Below are 18,942 nucleotides of genomic sequence, written 5' to 3' on the forward strand. Positions count from 1 at the left end.
TCTCTGCTGGATGGCCATCTACTGCCAATAGTAGATGGCAGTGTTCATGACAGTGTGAATACCAATTGCCACATATTCCCTAAAAGTGCTGAATCACTTAGTAACAAACAGAATTTTCAGTTTTCAAATTGTCTTTTTTTGCAAAAGAAAAAAAAAGACATATTATTACCAATGCAGATTTATTTGTAAAAGCCAACACACACATTACAGTAACTTATGTGTTGGTTTTTACATATACTGACCAACCACTGATGACAGGAAACTAATTTACCCATAATGCATTTCAGCATGTGTTTCTATAAATGCTAAAACCTTCTAAATAAGTGCATTACTTTAAAACTAAAACATATAGCTGATATTTTCACTTTGTAAAATGACAGAGGTGACGTTAATTTCAATAACTTGTCCTGAATTAGTTTGTTTGAATTTTTAACCATTAGTCAAAACTGTCTTTCTGTGCATGACTCCTGTGATACGTCTGCAAATCTATATGGCTATGAAAATAAATTATCTTTTTTTTTTGTTCTCTCCTTCCTTTCTCTCTGGTCACTAGGTCTCTTTTGCTAAGAGAAAGCTGATCTGACAAAGAAGCGCTGGCTCGTTGTTGTGTCAGTAGCTGCCAGTGTACTGTAGTCAATTCTAAAAGTTATTGGTTTAGCTTTTAGCTGTAACTTCAGCTAAAAATTTTTGAGGTTTATCGGTTTAGCTTTACAAAAGTTAACTTTTCAGTTAGCGGATTAACGGTTACCAAACCTAACTTTTTGGTTAGCTGTGCCCACCACTGGATTTTAGCATTGCGTTTGATACAGTGGATCATCATATTCTACTCAATAGGCTGAAGAATCATTTTGGGATCACTGGACGTGCCCTTGCATGGTTGATGTCATACCTGACCAGTCGTTCTCACTGTGTTTTGTACAATAACACTACCTCTAACCTTAGTGACATGAAATTTGTGGTTCCACAGGGGTCCGTTCTAGGCTTCCTCCTTTTCTCTCTTTATATAGCACCCCTTGGGCATATATTGCGGCATTTTGGGATTACTTTTCATTGCTATGCTGATGATACTCAGTTATACATGCCAATAACTGCTGGTAATCTCATCCACATAAAATCCTTAGAAGATTGCCTTGCATCAGTGAAAAGCTGGATGTCTAGCAATTTCCTGCTTTTAAACTCAGCTAAGACTGAAATGATGGTTCTTGGTCCAGTGAGACATCAGCATCAATTTGACCAGCTAACGCTTAGCCTGGGCTCGTGTGTCATACATCACACTGACAAGGTGAGGAACCTTGGGGTAATTTTTGATCTTACATTGTCCTTTGACCTTCACACTAGAGATATGACAAGGAGTGCTTTCTTCCACATAGCAAAGATTCGTCCCATGCTATGGCTGATGCTGAGACCCTGATTCATGCATTTGTCAGCTCTAGATTAATATTATTCTATTTTAATATTTCAATATTCTATTTTCTGGTTTACCGCAGTCCAGCATTATGGGTCTCCAATAGGTTCAAAATGCTGCTGCCAGAGTTTTGACATGAAGCAGAAATTTCGACCACATTATACCCATTTTGGCTTCTCTTCACTGGCTTCCTGTCTCTATGAGATCAGATTTTAAGGTTCTGCTACTAACCTATAAAATTGTTCACGGACTGGCACCTCCCTACTTAGCTGACCTAATTAAACCCTACGTACCGGCCCGGGCTCTCTTTGCATTCTTGGGGTGCAGGACTACTTTGTGTCCCTAGGGTGAATAAAAAGTCTGCGGGTGACAGAGCTTTCTCTTATTATCAGTTAGATTCTGCAGAGACTTTCAAGTCCAGACTTAAGAAGCACTTATTTTCCCTTTCGGATGGATAGCATACTGGCATAGCATGTTACTATGCTTTTTTACCCTTTTAAATTCATTTTATTAGGAAATGGAGTGGGCCACGGCCTCAACTTTATCTAAAGTCTTTTAGTGAAGCTTAGGGCTAGTGGCCAGCGATCACCTTAGTATTTCTTCTGTTTTTCTTGTTGCTTAATGCTGACAAATTATGCTGTATTTCTTGTCTTTCCAGTGCCTGATTCTGTTCTTTCACTGTTTGAGGTGCAGCTCCATCCAGAGATGGGTGTGGTGTCTACTTCTGAAACCCTCCCGTCCTGTGCACCGGCAAAATTTCCTGTATATTCGTTTTGTAAATTGAATTGTTAATTATGTCATTAGCATTGCGCAGTTAGAGGGTCGCCCCTTTGAGTCTGGTCTGCTTCATCAGAGGGAGTTTTTCCTTACCAATGTTGCCTGTACGCTTGCTCTTAGGGTTGGTAAGGTTAGACCTTACTTGTGTGAAGCGCCTTGAGGCAACTTTGTTGTGATTTGGCGCTACATAAATGAAAATAAATTGAAATTGAAAACTGAATGAACTACAGATGACAGCGATCCACGTTCTCAATCACTATGTGAACAAATTTGTACGGGACACAAATAAGTACTTTAGTTTTCCCTGTATTAAGTGACAGGTAATTAGCAGTTATCCAGTTCTTTATAATATTAGCACAGTGTTGAAGGATAGCAAATGTAGATCCACTCTGATGTTTAAATGAGATGTACAGCTGATGTCATCTGCATAGCAATCATATGAGATACCTTCAAAGGTACTCAAAATGTTTGGATGGTGGAAGCAAATTCAAAGCTAAAACAAAATAGGTCACAGAATGGACCCTTGGGGCACACCACAGGACAGAATAGCAGAAGAAAACAGAAATCTAGTTGCAGTAACAGGGAAATTCCTGTCAGTGAGACAGGACGACCTAGAGATGCTCACCTATGTCCCAATCTCTTAATCAGAATGCCATGGTCAGTTGTGTAAAAAGCTACAGAATGATCCAGAAGTACAACAACAGAATATTTACCTGCCTCTCTATGCATTAAAACTCTCAGAGCTGTCAGTAGAGTGTAGCTGATGGAACCCAGACTGAAACTGATCAGTGATATTATTTTTAGCTGAAATCTCCTCATTAAGTTGTTTGGCCATGACTTTTGCTAAGATTTAGGAGATAAAAGGCTATTTCAAAATCAGTCTAAACTTCTGAACAAGAGATTGGACAATGTTAGGATTTTTTTTTTTTAAGGATGAATAACAGCCTGTTTAAAATATTGAGGAACACAACCAGAAATTAACAGTCTATTGATTATTAACACGCACAGCCCAATGCTGTGGACACAGTTTGAATAATGATAAGATACCAAGACGGCAAAAGAAAGAGGAAGGTTTCATCCTAACAACCTGACAGATGAGATCTTTCAGTTTGTCTCTTGCTTCTATTGGTCATTTCACCTTTCAGTCCTGGGGAAGAGTTCTGTCTCATCAGTGTAACATTGAGCAGTGCTAGTGATGTGACTCTTCTGCCAACAAGCATGTTAAATGGTTGATATTAATTAGATTTTAAATTGATGTTGAGATGGATTTGTCTTTCTCATTATTAATTTCTGTTCTGTTCTTTGTCCAAGCTCCTGCCTGGTCACTGCTCAGATGTGTCTTAAGGAGCTGCTGCATGGGTACTGTTGGGCTAATGAGATATGTATGACAAAGGATGTTGGTGTGGATCATATCTTCCAGAGGTCTCCTGTCTGGATGGCTGAGAATCTGCAACTGGATGGGCCTGGATGCACCGGGGTATTTCATGAAAGTGAGAAAATACTTCAATGACTGCATCACAGCTGTGGATATATGGGAAGTTAAGCTGGTGTGGAATGACTTCTGGTATGACTGTTTTACCTGAATGATGGCTGCTGGGCAGTGATACTCTGAGTTTATAGGAACTTGCTAAATCTGTGGTGAACACTTCAAGTGAATGCCATAATGAAATGCAAACAAATGAGATGTTGAGTAGTTGCAAAGTCCTAGTTATCTCATGTATGAGCAGCTGCAACTGTGCACTGATATGTCTGGAGTCAATGTTGGAACTTTTGGATCCAGATCACTCACATTGATGGATGTTGGGGCATCTTGGGAGAAGTCAGAGGTCCCTCTGGTTTGGGGTTGGCTATGGGAATCACCTACTTCAACGATCTGCCATCAGTACAATCACTGACTTAATAATCTCTCTGGGACTCCGATCTGCACCTTGTTGATGTCTAAATCAATTACCCTGCAATTGTCAACAACTGATTTATAGATCTTAATTTGGTTGCAACACTTCTTCTTGTGTTGTCCTTTTGTTTTGTCTTGTTAGAATGGCCAAAGCAGATGATTACCCCCCCGAGTCTGGTCTGCTTGAGGTTTCTTCATGTAAAATCAAAAAACACTGAAGGAGACTTTCCAAATCACTGTAGTCTGTGTGCTTGCTCATGGGGTGGGTTAGATTAGATCTTACTTTTGTATACTGCTTTGAGGTAATTTACTGTATGTTATGATTTGGTGCTGTATAAATAAACTGAATAGACTTTAATCCGTTTGGGCTTATTTTTCACAAACTCTCTCGCACACACAGAGGTTTTATTACTACACCAGCACAGCTGCCATAATTAGAAAACAATGTGCGAGTTCATTAATTAACTCTTTCTTATGTGAATATTGAATATTTCATCATGGTTGGTTATTACTGTTATTAATAGTGCAGTGCCTGTAGGAAGTTTGTATTCCTATAGAAAATTGTCAGCTTAAGTGGATGGTCATATGAGGCTGTGTTTGAAGGTGGGATGTACAAAGAGCTGTACTTATGTTATATTATATTATTATTTGAATATAGTATTACATATTGTTTTAAAAATCTGTATAATTATCAATTATAGGAAAAAAATAAAAGGATTCCTATTAAACAGATTATTGGAAGAGAGTCAAACAAAATTAAACAGAACATTTAGAATATTTGAAACAGCAAATCAGTACCCCACCTCCTGAACACAGTTTATTTAAACTTGAACTCACAGCAAATATAAGATTTTATTCAGCTTACTGTATATGTGTGTGTGTGTTTATATATATATATATATATATATATATATATATATATATATATATATATATATATATATATATATATATATATATATATATATATAGAGGACAAGTTGGGACATGTCTATCTCAGCTTTCAGTGCTTACCAGTCGAGTGAGTATAAAAGAACTTGTGGAGAGCTGGACATGTCCAAACTTGTCCTCTAACACTCCGAAACGGAGGTGTTCCTTTGTCTCGCTTCATCAGCGAATCGGTCGTGACGCGCGAAGCCTCCGCGCGGCTTTCCATGACAAAATCTCTTGTTAAAAGTGAAATCTGCCGGAAAATGGCTGATGTCCAGGTCTTGTGATAACCAGAGAAAGAGCACACGACGGTCTCGTATCCACAGAGCCATCAGCTTAGAAATGATCCAGTGGTTTGTGTCGCATCGTCGCAGCTCGCAGCGCGGCGCACCGACCGTCCTTTAAAGGGGTCCTTAAACCTGTAGTTAAAGTCCTTATTCTCTGTGAAGCCCGTAAAATTTTCACTGAAAGCCAGATAAATTTTTCGAATGGTTTCCAGGTGCCAGTCTCTAACAGCTTCTGAAAAAATTCTGATGGAAAAAAAAGTCCTTTTCATTCCGCCATTTCCAGACAATGAAAATCCGACGAGGGGGTGGGACCACTCCTTCCACAAGGCGTGCTCACAGGCGAATGACGTCACCGACAGGCGTGGAAAAACTCACGCCTGCGCACGAGGGTTCAAGCATGTCTGACGTAAAAACATATGAATGAAATCCATATAGTTTTTGAAAAAAATAAAAAGGTACGATACTTTATGGACAGACCTCGTATATACGAGGTCTATTAGATAATAAACCGACCCTTTTATTTTTTTTTTAAGTATATGAATTTGAATGACGTGCGATTACACCAATCATGCTTGAACCCTCGTGCGCATGCGTGAGTTTTTTCACGCGTGTCGGTGACGTCATTTCCCTGTGGGCAGGCCTTGAGTGAGATGTAGTCCCGCCCTCTCGGCTGAATTCCTTTGTTTCACACGCTGCTCGAGACGGTGCGCGTTGCTTTATTAAAATTTTTTCTGGACCTGTGCGGAATATCAGAGTGGACACTATTCGAGAAATTAAGCTGGTTTTCGGTGAAAAGTTTAACGGCTGATGAGAGATTATGGGGTGTTTCTGTTGCTGTAAGGACTTCCCACGGAGCAGGACGTCATGCAGCGCTTCCAGGCGCCGTCGTCGGCCTGTTTCGACCTGAAAACATCCTAATTTAAGGCTTAATTCACCCAGGACGTCGTGAGAGAACAGAGAAGATTAAGAAGAGGCCGGCATGAGGACTTTATGCGGACATTCCACTGTTTAAGGACATTTTTTAATGAAAGACGTGCGCGCACATTCGCCGAGTCGTTTCCGTGACGACTCGGCAAATCTGTGTGCGCCGCGACAGGAAAAACACCTTCGTGTTGAAAACCATTTGTAAAATTCAGGCGGCTTTTGATGGTTTTCAACAAGTGAGTAACTGAGAAATTGTTTAACAGCTTGGGCATGTTCCAACTTGCCCGTTAAGGTTTCCAACGGAGGTGTTTTTCCTGTTGCGACCCCCCCGTGGTCAGGTCCGGCCCGACATACGACTCTGCCCGCACGTTCTTTCATTACAAAATGTCCGTTAACAATGGAATGTCCGAATAAACTCCTCATGCTGACTTCTTCTGAAAGTTCTCTGTCAACAGAGCCTGAAATGTGGACGTTTTCAACTTGAAATGGCCAGACGCTGCCGCCTCAAAGCGCAGATCGCCTTCAGGCGCCGTGGGCCGTCCTTACGGCGACACTACCAGACCAAAATCTCTCATCAGCCGTTAAAATTTTTACCAAAAACCAGCTGAATTTATCGAATGGTGTCCACTCAGTTGTGCCTTACAGTTTTGAAAAAATTTTGATCAAACAAAGCAGCAGTCTCTGAGCCATTCCTAAACAATAAAAAAAACGACGAGAGGGTGGACGACTCCTCACTCAAAGACTGCCCACAGGTGAATGACGTAACCGACAGGCGTGAAAAAACTCTTGCATGCCCACGAGGGTTCAAGCATGTCTGATGTTATCACACGTGATTCAAATCCATATGGTTTTTGAAAAAAATAATAAGGTCGGATACTTTTCTAATAGACCTCGTATATATATATATTGTTGTTTGATAAACATTTTCCTCTACTTGCACCCATCTTGTGTGCTTTTTAAGAGCTGACGTAACATGTGAATTTCTCCTCTGTGAGATCAATAAAGTTTTATCTTATCTTATCTTAAGCTGCGTTGACACATAACGATGACAAGTCAGGAATGCCACGAAGTACACATTCTTGGCCACTGATCACGAATGTGATGATTCGGGGCAGAGGCGTCAGGTGTCCTCAGGAACTGCTGCAACCTGTTACCACACTTTACGATTAATGGCACGTGTTGCTGGAGAATTATCAGGCACCATTATGCACGGTCAAGAATAGTGTTCGCGTTGTTGCGCACTGTTGCACGCTATTGCGCGTAACAGCACATCATTAAGTTCTGTCACGTTGTGAACGAGGTGAATTGTCTCCACACACACCCATATTCATCGAGATCGCTCCATCTTTTTCAGAAGAACTTTGTGACTGCATGCGTAGTTGGGCTCTGTGCCATGGAGTGGCGCAGAGAGGAGGAGGAGGAGACGGACAGAGCCAGATGTGTGGCTTCGTGCATTTTCCCAAACATCAGGTACATGCAGCAGGTGGAACACCTGCAGGAGCGCGCTGAAGAGCACTGAAATGAGACTTTTAGCCGACTTGGTGTCAGCAATCAAACTGAATGTGGTGCAGCAGGGTTTAATTGTGCGCACGCTTCTTTCTCCGCCGGACTGTAGGAGATGCAGAGATGTCTGGCTGCACGTGAGTCTCCTCTCGCTCCTCTGGTTCCTCTGGCTCAGACTCGTTCTCCCGCTCAATAACAGCAGGTGGAACACCTGCAGGAGCGTCCTGAGGAGCTTCAGCAGGAAATGTGGAATGACACTTGGCTGACTTTGTGTCACTGTTCCTCTTCAGCATACTGCATCAAACTGCTGTGGAGCCGAGTTTAATTGTGCGCACGTGACAGAAAATTGATTCGTCGTGCGCGCGGTGAAATGTGATGCCGCGTTACAAGTCGTGTCAAAACTTGACAGTTTCCGTGTCACTTTGTAATAACGTGACAGTTTTGGCTCCAAGAACCATCACAGGAACCACTACGAACGTTGTCACGTTCTTTTAAGGATCACTAGTCATCAAGACAGATCAACACGCACAGTTGCGACCTCCACAACGTGAGACGAAATGAGGGTGGTGTGTGACATTCGTGGAAGATTTTTTGACAGGCAAAAACATGCTCCACGAATATCAAGAATATCACGCACCAACACGCACTATTAAGAAACCTATTCAGATGCGTTAAGTCACGTTAAGAATGTCAGGAATGTGTCACGAATGACAGAAAAATGACATTCGTAACACATCTTGCTCATGTGTAAACACACCATTAAATAGAAAACCTATAAAGCCTGATAAGGGAATCAACAAAGAATTGGATCAATAAGTGTAATCGATAATTGCATCGATGTCAATAAAATCTTATCAATACCCATCCCTACTCCTGTATGGACAAACTACTCACATTGCTCAGGTGTCTTTTTGGCCCATACTTCTACACAAATAGTCTTCAACTCTTGCAGGTTCCATAGACCTCTTCTATGAACTCTGATCTTTAGCACTTTCAATAGGTTCTCTATTGGATTCAAGACCATTCTACCTTACTTTCCTTCTCTGAAACCAATTGAAAGTTTCCTTCTCTGTGTGTTTGGGATCATTGTCTTGCTGAAATGTCCACCTTCGTTTCATCTTCATCTTTCTGGTAGATGGCAACAAATTTTTATCAAGAATGTCTCAGTACATTTTTCTGTGGCGTTCCGCCCATCGGCCCGTTTGGCCCTGTTTTTGAGTTGTTGGCTTATTTTGGGTTTTTGTATTTTGTTGTTTTCTGTTCTCCAGTATGGGTGTGTCTCCCCGTGTCCCTCGTGTGCACCTGTGTGTGTCTTTCCTGTGTCTTTGGATAGATGTGTGTGTGCGTGTGTGTCGATCATTCCCCTCCTCCAGTGTGTAAATCGGAGTGTGTGTCTGTTGTTCGTCTCCCTGCATCCTGCGTGTGTGTGGGCGTGTTGTGTGTGTGGCCTCCGTTCTCCTCTGTCTCCTCGATGAATGTATGTGCTGATCGACCCCATGCGTTCTGCGTGTGGGTGCTTTTGCGGTTTCCGTTCCTTCTCTTTGGCTTATGGATGGGTGCTGCCCCCCACTGTGTCTTGTGTGTGTTCAGTGCCATGTGTGTGGTTATGTATTTGGGTCTAGTCTGGTTACATGTCCTGTGTCTCAGGGTCATTATGTACACGCAGGTATTATTCGTAGTTCCACTTGTTGTTTCTTGGTATTCTGGATTTTGGTTTTTGTCACTGTTTTGTACTGATTGTCATTTAGGTTTGATCACTTTATTATTCTTTTCTTTATTGTTTTTGTTTGTTTATTCTGCTGCAGTCACCTCTTAGTTACTATTTATTTCCATGTGGTTATTTCTCTTCCGACTGTTATGTTTGGGTTTTTTTTATTTTCCACTCACCTTTGGGTGTCCATTGCTTTTTGATCATTGTCCTTGTCTGTTTAGTTCTGTCACTTGTCACTTAATTTCCCACGGGTGTTCTTGTTTCCTGTCTTTTGTTTTCATGCACCTGTTGTTCTTTCTTGGCTCATTGTTTGCCTTGTTGTTCTTTGCTCGTCATGGTTTCTGGCTCTGTGTTCCGTTGGCCAGCTCCACACCTTTGTGAGTATGTGTTTTTGTGACCACTGAGTATTTCCATTGTTACCTCCGCCAAGAAGGTTATGTTTTCGGTCGCGTCCATTTGTTTGTTGGTTGGTTGGTTGGTTGGTTTGTTAGCAGAATTACTCAAAAAAATCCTCAGTGGATTTCAATGAAATTTTTTACCAGGGGTGTATCTTGGCCTAACTTAGAAGTCATTAAATTTTGGTAATGATCCGGAACACGATCCGGTTCCAGTAAATTTTTTAAGGATTCTTTATCATTGCAGGGTAGGGCCAATTTCAGCATTTTTGCATCTAACTTCATGAAGACGGGTCACAAAGGCTGAACAAAAATTAAGTTATGACACAACAATAATTTATCATTTGTTTCTCCTCATTGAATAAACTTGTTACTAGAAAATAAAAAAAACTTGTGTAGTTCATGCAGTTTCATCATATACGATGGCTGAGACCAAGCTTTACTAAATTATAAATAACTTTTTAATGACATGAGATAGAAACTTAGTTTTTTTGCTGAAAAGTTAACTCTGCAGACTTTCGAGCCACTGTCCACCATCTTTGTACTCCTCATAGAAGCTGTGTGATGACGTGAGCAATGTGAGTGTCCAATCGGAATTGGTTCACCATCACATGGTTTTCCAAAATCCAATCGTAGGGCAGATTCACCTCATGTGACACACCAAAGATTGTTTTTAGGAGTGATGTGTTACTAGTTAGCCCGTTTGAATAGCCCCCTGGCTGCTCCAATGCGCCCTGTGCCATTACGCACAGCAAAAGTGAAAGTGAGCAGAGGGAGCAGACGGAGAGCCTCTCATACAAACTCACGTGCTCAAACAGTGTGTGAATATCAGGACTGCTCGACTCGTTTTCCTGTGAATGTTACTGGATAAGCCTGTGGCAAGCTCTCTCGCTCCAGCGTAAAGCACTGTTTACCATATCAATGGAGTGAGGGGGAAGGGGCCGCTCCTCAAACTGAATGAGCCTCAAAGTGTGAATGTTGTTTTCAGAGCAGGAGAGAACAAACACACAGTCAACTTCATAGTAGAAGTTTGTGATGTGACCTTTGTGTAATAGCAGACAGAAATTGCTTTGAGATGAAGACAAACAAATGCATAGACCATTTTGTATATACTGTTCAAAATGTGCATTTGTGTTTATTGTTTGAACCTTTTTGTTGTAGAGTCTTTCACACAAGAGCCAAAATTACCTTTATAAAGTGTCAAAATAGTTGTTTATTATAGTTTGCTGTGTGCTTTGAATAAATGTGTGTGGAAAATTATTTTCCGCTTTACTTTTTCCTTTCTTATTTCTGATTGTAAACCTTTATTACAATTATAAAACACAACTATAGCATATATATTTTGAAAGTACAGGTTGTCCTGAAAAAAGAGACATAAAACTTGATTGTAGGATGCAGGGAGAGCTGTTAACAGCAATAATAAAACATTTATGCAAGGCGAGTGAACTGTCCCACAAGTGTCCTCGGACCCCATAGGGTTAACCACTGAATCTGAAACATGACGGTAGATGCGTGAAATGACATGGAATAAGTCTCTTTGCCAAAGGGTAGTCCATGTGATGTCAGTGACCCTATGGCCTTGGTGGAGGTTTGCGCTCTCCGAGTGCTTCTAGTTTTGGTTATTTTTTGCTCATTGTGTCTCCCAGTAGTTCCTGTGCCATCTTCTGCCTTACATTTTGTACACTGTGCTAGATTGACTCTTTGTAAATAAATCACAGAGTTTTTGTCACACCTCCAGAGCTGCCATGTCTGCTTTTTGGGTTGAACAATTGCTGCAAACCATAACATTTTTCTATTCATCCTTCCTTCAATTATATGAGGTTTGTCAGTGCTGTATAATGATAAACAGCCCCACACCATGATATTCCCAACTCCAAATGCCACTGTTGGTATGGAGATTTTGGGATGATGTGCAGTGCCATTTGACCTCCAAACAAGGTGTGTATTATGGCATCCAAAGAGTTCAATGACTACGTTTACATGCAGCCAATAACCCTTTCATAACCGGAATATCAATCAATCAATCAATCAATTTTATTTATATAGCGCCAAATCACAACAAACAGTTGCCCCAAGGCGCTTTATATTGTAAGGCAAGGCCATACAATAATTACGTAAAAACCCCAATGGTCAAAACGACCCCCTGTGAGCAAGCACTTGGCGACAGTGGGAAGGAAAAACTCCCTTTTAACAGGAAGAAACCTCCAGCAGAACCAGGCTCAGGGAGGGGCAGTCTTCTGCTGGGACTGGTTGGGGCTGAGGGAGAGAACCAGGAAAAAGACATGCTGTGGAGGGGAGCAGAGATCAATCACTAATGATTAAATGCAGAGTGGTGCATACAGAGCAAAAAGAGAAAGAAACACTCAGTGCATTATGGGAGCCCCCCAGCAGTCTAAGTCTATAGCAGCATAACTAAGGGATGGTTCAGGGTCACCTGATCCAGCCCTAACTATAAGCTTTAGCAAAAAGGAAAGTTTTAAGCCTAATCTTAAAAGTAAAGAGGGTGTCTGTCTCCCTGATCCGAATTGGGAGCTGGTTCCACAGGAGAGGAGCCTGAAAGCTGAAGGCTCTGCCTCCCATTCTACTCTTACAAACTCTAGGAACTACAAGTGGAACTCCATAATTAACCTTAGTCTGTGAAGAAGATTCCCCATTTACATGAAGAAATTGTAATCTATTAGATAAATATGATTCAAACCACCGCAGCGCAGTGCCTTTAATACCTATGGCATGCTCTAATCTCTGTAATAAAATTTTATGGTCAACAGTATCAAAAGCAGCACTGAGGACTAACAGAACAAGCACAGAGATGAGTCCACTGTCTGAGGCCATAAGAAGATCATTTGTAACCTTCACTAATGCTGTTTCTGTACTATGATGAATTCTAAAACCTGACTGAAACTCTTCAAATAGACCATTCCTCTGCAGATGATCAGTTAGCTGTTTTACAACTACCCTTTCAAGAATTTTTGAGAGAAAAGGAAGGTTGGAGATTGGCCTATAATTAGCTAAGATAGCTGGGTCAAGTGATGGCTTTTTAAGTAATGGTTTAATTACTGTCACCTTAAAAGCCTGTGGTACATAGCCAACTAATAAAGATAGATTGATCATATTTAAGATCGAAGCATTAAATAATGGTAGGGCTTCCTTGAGCAGCCTGGTAGGAATGGGGTCTAATAGACATGTTGATGGTTTGGATGAAGTAACTAATGAAAATAACTCAGACAGAACAATCTGAGAGAAAGAGTCTAACCAAATACCGGCATCACTGAAAGCAGCCAAAGATAACGATTGGTCTTTTGGATGGTTATGAGTAATTTTTTCTCTAATAGTTAAAATTTTATTAGCAAAGAAAGTCATGAAGTCATTACTAGTTAAAGTTAAAGGAATACTCGGCTCAATAGATCCTGTGATAAACAAGGGACCACTGTACTTCATTGGTATCATGAAAGACATGAATATAATGTCTTTTATTGACAGTGGAAAGTACCGAGATAGCGACATTTACAAGAAGGTGACCGAAACGTTATGTGAAGCAGGATTTGCACGAATGCCAGACTAAATCAAGCACCAGTGGAAGACGTGCGTCGCTGTTTAGACGGGGATATTCCAAATGATACCAATGACCATGTATCCAGGAGTAACTCTGTCTGCTTAAGCATGTAAACAGGTTATTCCTAATGATTCAGAAACTGGAATATTGACCTTATCCCAAATATTAACGGCATGTAAACGTAGCCACTGTCTCATCTGACCAAATAATATTCACCCAGTATTTCACAGGCTTGTCTCAGTGTTGTGAAGCAAAATTTAAATGAGCTTCATCATACTTTTTCTTCAGCAATGGAGTCTTGTGTGGTGAGCATGCATACAGGCCATGGCAGTTTAGTACATTACTTATCGTTTTCTTTGAAACAATTGTACCTGATAATTTCAGGTCTTTCCAAAGCTCTCCACAAGTGGTCCTTGCCTCTTTACGATAATTATTTTCACTCATCTGTCAGAAATCATGCAAGGAGCACCTGGTCATGGTCAGTTTATGGTGAAATTATTTTCTTTCCACTTCCATATTATGGCCCCAACAGTGCTCACTGTAACATTCAGAAGTTTAGAAATCCTTCTGTAACCAATGCCATCAGTCTGTTTTGCAACAATAACTTTGCAAAGATCTTGAGAGCTCTTTGCTTTTACTCATCATGAGATGTTTCTTGTGTGACACCTTCGTAATGAGACACCTTTTTATAGGCCATCATTTGGGACTGAACTGCTTGATATTAATTTGCACTGACAAGGGGCAGGATAACATCTAATTATTGGTAGATTTCACTTGGTGTCTTGTCTTTCCATACCTTTTTTCACCTCCCTTTCTTCAGGTGTTCAATGTTTTTCCCTGTGTTATTTCAGAGGTGGCCAAGTGGTTAAAGTACTTGGTTTCAGTGCAGAAGGCTCTGGGTTCAAATCCCACCCCTGCCACATTTCTCCATATAATGTGGAGTTGCGTCAGGAAGGGCATCCGGTGTAAAATCTGTGCCAATTCAACATGCAGATCCACCCTGGATTTGTTGTGGCGACCCCGAGTGCAAACAAGGGAGCAGCCGAAGGGACTTACTATTTCAGATTCTACACATAACTTAATTCTTGGACATCTATAGCTTGATTTCTTTGTATGTGTGGATTACTTGGGTTGTTACCGACATCTGGTGAAAATTTCATGTCAATAGCACCTTTAGAAATATATTTACTGAGAAAATGGTGACGTGTTTAATACTTAGTTTACCCGCTGTACATATAAAACCAGTTTTTATGAACAGATTTCAAAAAAATATGAAGATATCGATCACTATTCACAGATTTTGCAGCTGTTTGTTATCAAATGGAAAAAAAAATGCAAGTTTTCCATCCAAAATAATTGATGTGAGCTGCTCTTGTTTTATCATATTCAATAATTGAGTAGGAATACGTAAGTACTTGGACTCTTGTGGCTCAGTGGCACCAGCTCCAGTAACTCCATCAATATAATGCTGAAGCATTATATTGATTTCAAGTGACACTACAGAACTCTCATTGCCAGTCTGCTTGGTTTAAAATGTGAGAATAGAGCAAATTCTTTGGCATTTTGGAAGACTTTTTCATTATTGTCCATTTGTAACCACCAGGTATAATTTCACTATCAAAGTATCTGAAAATTGCAAAATGTCATTTTAAAACTGGACCTATATGCTGTACAAATTAAATTCCCCTCACCCACCACTTACCTCCTTGTTACTCCCTCATGGTACTACAACCTGAGACTGTGGGACAATAAGGTGTGACCACCGAATGACTTTGAATCATCAGAGCTGTAATTGGAAAAAAGCTCCTGCTGTCTTTTTTGATTGAAATACGCCTGGAGCAAAGTGAGAGGCATTGAGGGCAGTGATGTCAAGACTCAGACTGCCCCTGGAGCTCTGATGTTATCGTGCCTTGTGGACAGACCTGTCATTTATTGCAATGATACAGTTGATTATAAATTTTGTCATTTTGATAAAATGTATGCTATATATAATGTAAATCGGGAACTTTGTGGCCTTCTGACTTGAAATTTGTGACCTCAAAAGTATTCACCATTCTTCAACCTCTGTGCCATGTTTAGCAGTCTGGCTCCAAACATTTATTTATTAATATGCCTATAATTTTAATAGTTTCTATTCCAGGACACAGCAAAACGTTTTTTTGCAATTTTCATGTAAATTGGGTCATACATTTTTGAGTAACCCTGCTAGAAAACCAAGCAACAAATGGATGCAGGTGATAATCCTTACTAACCTCCTCAGTGGAGGAAATCAATCATGAATATTGATTGTATTTTTACAAAGAAAATGTGAACTATTCTCACCTTATCATCAAGCTTCTTGGCAGAGAAGAAGAACTCCACATATCCATTATTGCCTGAAATTTCCTCGGCGTGCACCTGAAACAGTCAAAATTAACTGTGATGTTTGCTGTCTTCATAATTCATGCAAAAGAGGATTTATTTCACACTATACATCTTATTTCAGAACAATCTGAACACCATATATAACAATGTTGTGAATTAATTATATTCTAATATTATAAGCTGTATGAGACTGCAGATGAAAAATGAAGCACATCAGTCAGCATTATGTTGCACTATGCTGTATAACTCAGTGAAAGCTGAAATATCTGTACAACTCTTAAATGTACTCAGAATCTTTTCACTAAATGTAATACGTAAATTATACACATCCTGTAACCTGACGGTCTTTTGAATCATTCAAAAGATGACACCCTGCATATACATATTGTCTTTGTAAGGCAGTAACTACCTTTGTTATAACCTACCTAAGTTATAACATTAAGAGAACAGCATCTACGAGGTCTATTAGAAAAGTATCCGACCTTATTATTTTTTTCAAAAACCATATGGATTTGAATCACGTGTGATTGCGTCAGACAAGCTTGAACCCTTGTGCGCATGCGTTTACATTTACATTTACATTTACCCTGATGGACTACCCTGCAGTGGGGAATAAGTTTCATTACAATAGAAGTCTTTCAGAAAGCGCTGTAACTAGGTTTAAGGATATGATTCCTTCTTTATGTTCTCTAATGTCATATACCAACACAGAGCAGAGTAGCTACCTAAACTCTGTAAGGGAGTTAGAGTATCTCGTCAATAGTTTTACATCCTCATTGAAGACAACTTTGGATGCTGTAGCTCCTCTGAAAAAGAGAGCTTTAAATCAGAAGTGTCTGACTCCGTGGTATAACTCACAAACTCGTAGCTTAAAGCAGATAACCCGTAAGTTGGAGAGGAAATGGTGTCTCACTAATTTAGAAGATCTTCACTTAGCCTGGAAAAAGAGTTTGTTGCTCTATAAGAAAGCCCTCCGTGAAGCTAGGACATCTTTCTACTCATCACTAATTGAAGAAAATAAGAACAACCCCAGGTTTCTTTTCAGCACTGTAGCCAGGCTGACAAAGAGTCAGAGCTCTATTGAGCTGAGTATTCCATTAACTTTAACTAGTAATGACTTCATGACTTTCTTTGCTAACAAAATTTTGACTATTAGAGAAAAAATTACTCATAACCATCCCAAAGATGTATCGTTATCTTTGGCTGCTTTCAGTGATGCCGGTATTTGGTTAGACTCTTTCTCTCCGATTGTTCTGTCTGAGTTATTTTCATTAGTTACTTCATCCAAACCATCAACATGCTTATTAGACCCCATTCCTGCCAGGCTGCTCAAGGAAGTCCTACCATTATTTAATGCTTCAATCTTAAATATGATAAATCTATCTTTGTTAGTTGGTTATGTACCACAGGCCTTTAAGGTGGCAGTAATTAAACCATTACTTAAAAAGCCATCACTTGACCCAGCTATCTTAGCTAATTATAGGCCAATCTCCAACCTTCCTTTTCTCTCAAAGATTCTTGAGAGGGTAGTTGTAAAACAGCTAACTGATCACCTGCAGAGGAATGGTCTATTTGAAGAGTTTCAGTCAGGTTTTAGAATTCATCATAGTACAGAAACAGCATTAGTGAAGGTTACAAATGATCTTCTTATGGCTTCGGACAGTGGACTTATCTCTGTGCTTGTTCTGTTGGACCTCAGTGCTGCTTTTGATACTGTTGACCATAAAATTTTATTACAGAGATTAGACCATGTCATAGGTATTAAAGGCACTGCCCTGCGGTGGTTTGAATCATATTTGTCTAATAGATTACAGTTTGTTCATGTAAATGGGGAATCTTCTTCACAGACTAAAGTTAATTATGGAGTTCCACAAGGTTCTGTGCTAGGACCAATTTTATTCACTTTATACATGCTTCCCTTGGGCAGTATTATTAGACGGTATTGCTTAAATTTTCATTGTTACGCAGATGATACCCAGCTTTATCTATCCATGAAGCCAGAGGATACACACCAATTAGCTAAACTGCAGGATTGTCTTACAGACATAAAGACATGGATGACCTCTAATTTCCTGCTTTTAAACTCAGATAAAACTGAAGTTATTGTACTTGGCCCCACAAATCTTAGAAGCATGGTGTCTAACCAGATCGTTACCCTGGATGGCATTTCCCTGATCTCTAGTAATACTGTGAGAAATCTTGGAGTTATTTTTGATCAGGATATGTCATTCAAAGCGCATATTAAACAAATATGTAGGACTGCCTTTTTGCATTTACGCAATATCTCTAAAATCAGAAAGGTCTTGTCTCAGAGTGATGCTGAAAAACTAATTCATGCATTTATTTCCTCTAGGCTGGACTATTGTAATTCATTATTATCAGGTTGTCCTAAAAGTTCCCTAAAAAGCCTTCAGTTGGTTCAGAATGCTGCAGCTAGAGTACTGACGGGGACTAGCAGGAGAGAGCATATCTCACCCGTGTTGGCCTCTCTTCATTGGCTTCCTGTTAATTCTAGAATAGAATTTAAAATTCTTCTTCTTACTTATAAGGTTTTGAATAATCAGGTCCCATCTTATCTTAGGGACCTCGTAGTACCATATTACCCCATTAGAGCGCTTCGCTCTCAGACTGCGGGCTTACTTGTAGTTCCTAGGGTTTGTAAGAGTAGAATGGGAGGCAGAGCCTTCAGCTTTCAGGCTCCTCTCCTGTGGAACCAGCTCCCAATTCAGATCAGGGAGACAGATACCCTCTCTACTTTTAAGATTAGGCTTAAAACTTTCCTTTTCGCTAAGGCTTATAGTTAGGGCTGGATCGGGTGACCCTGGACCATCCCTTGGTTATGTTGCTTTAGACGTAGACTGTGGGGGGGTTCCCATGATGCACTGTTTCTTTCTCTTTTTGCTCCGTATGCATCACTCTGCATTTAATCATTAGTGATCGATCTCTGCCCCCCTTCTCGGCATGTCTTTTTCCTGGTTCTTTCCCTCAGCCCCAACCAGTCTCAGCAGAAGACTGCCCCTCCCTGAGCCTGGTTCTGCTGGAGGTTTCTTCCTGTTAAAAGGGAGTTTTTCCTTCCCACTGTGGCCAAGTGCTTGCTCATAGGGGGTCGTTTTGACCGTTGGGGTTTTTCATAATTATTGTATGGCCTTGCCTTGCAATATGGAGCGCCTTGGGGCAACTGTTTGTTGTGATTTGGCGC

At 40.3% G+C, this 18,942-nt stretch overlaps 1 protein-coding gene across 1 annotated transcript in view; it reads right to left on the reverse strand.

Annotated features, from left to right (window-relative positions):
* The window catches only part of cpne7 (copine VII), a 195,920-nt gene that overhangs the window by 147,871 nt on the left and 29,107 nt on the right, over positions 1–18,942 (reverse strand). Inside the window, 1 exon segment of the mRNA XM_034190465.1 lies at positions 15,702–15,776. Within this exon segment, the coding sequence (XP_034046356.1) occupies positions 15,702–15,776 (75 nt within the window).

Source organism: Thalassophryne amazonica, chromosome 2, assembly GCF_902500255.1.
Source record: "Thalassophryne amazonica chromosome 2, fThaAma1.1, whole genome shotgun sequence".
Taxonomy (NCBI): domain Eukaryota; kingdom Metazoa; phylum Chordata; class Actinopteri; order Batrachoidiformes; family Batrachoididae; genus Thalassophryne; species Thalassophryne amazonica.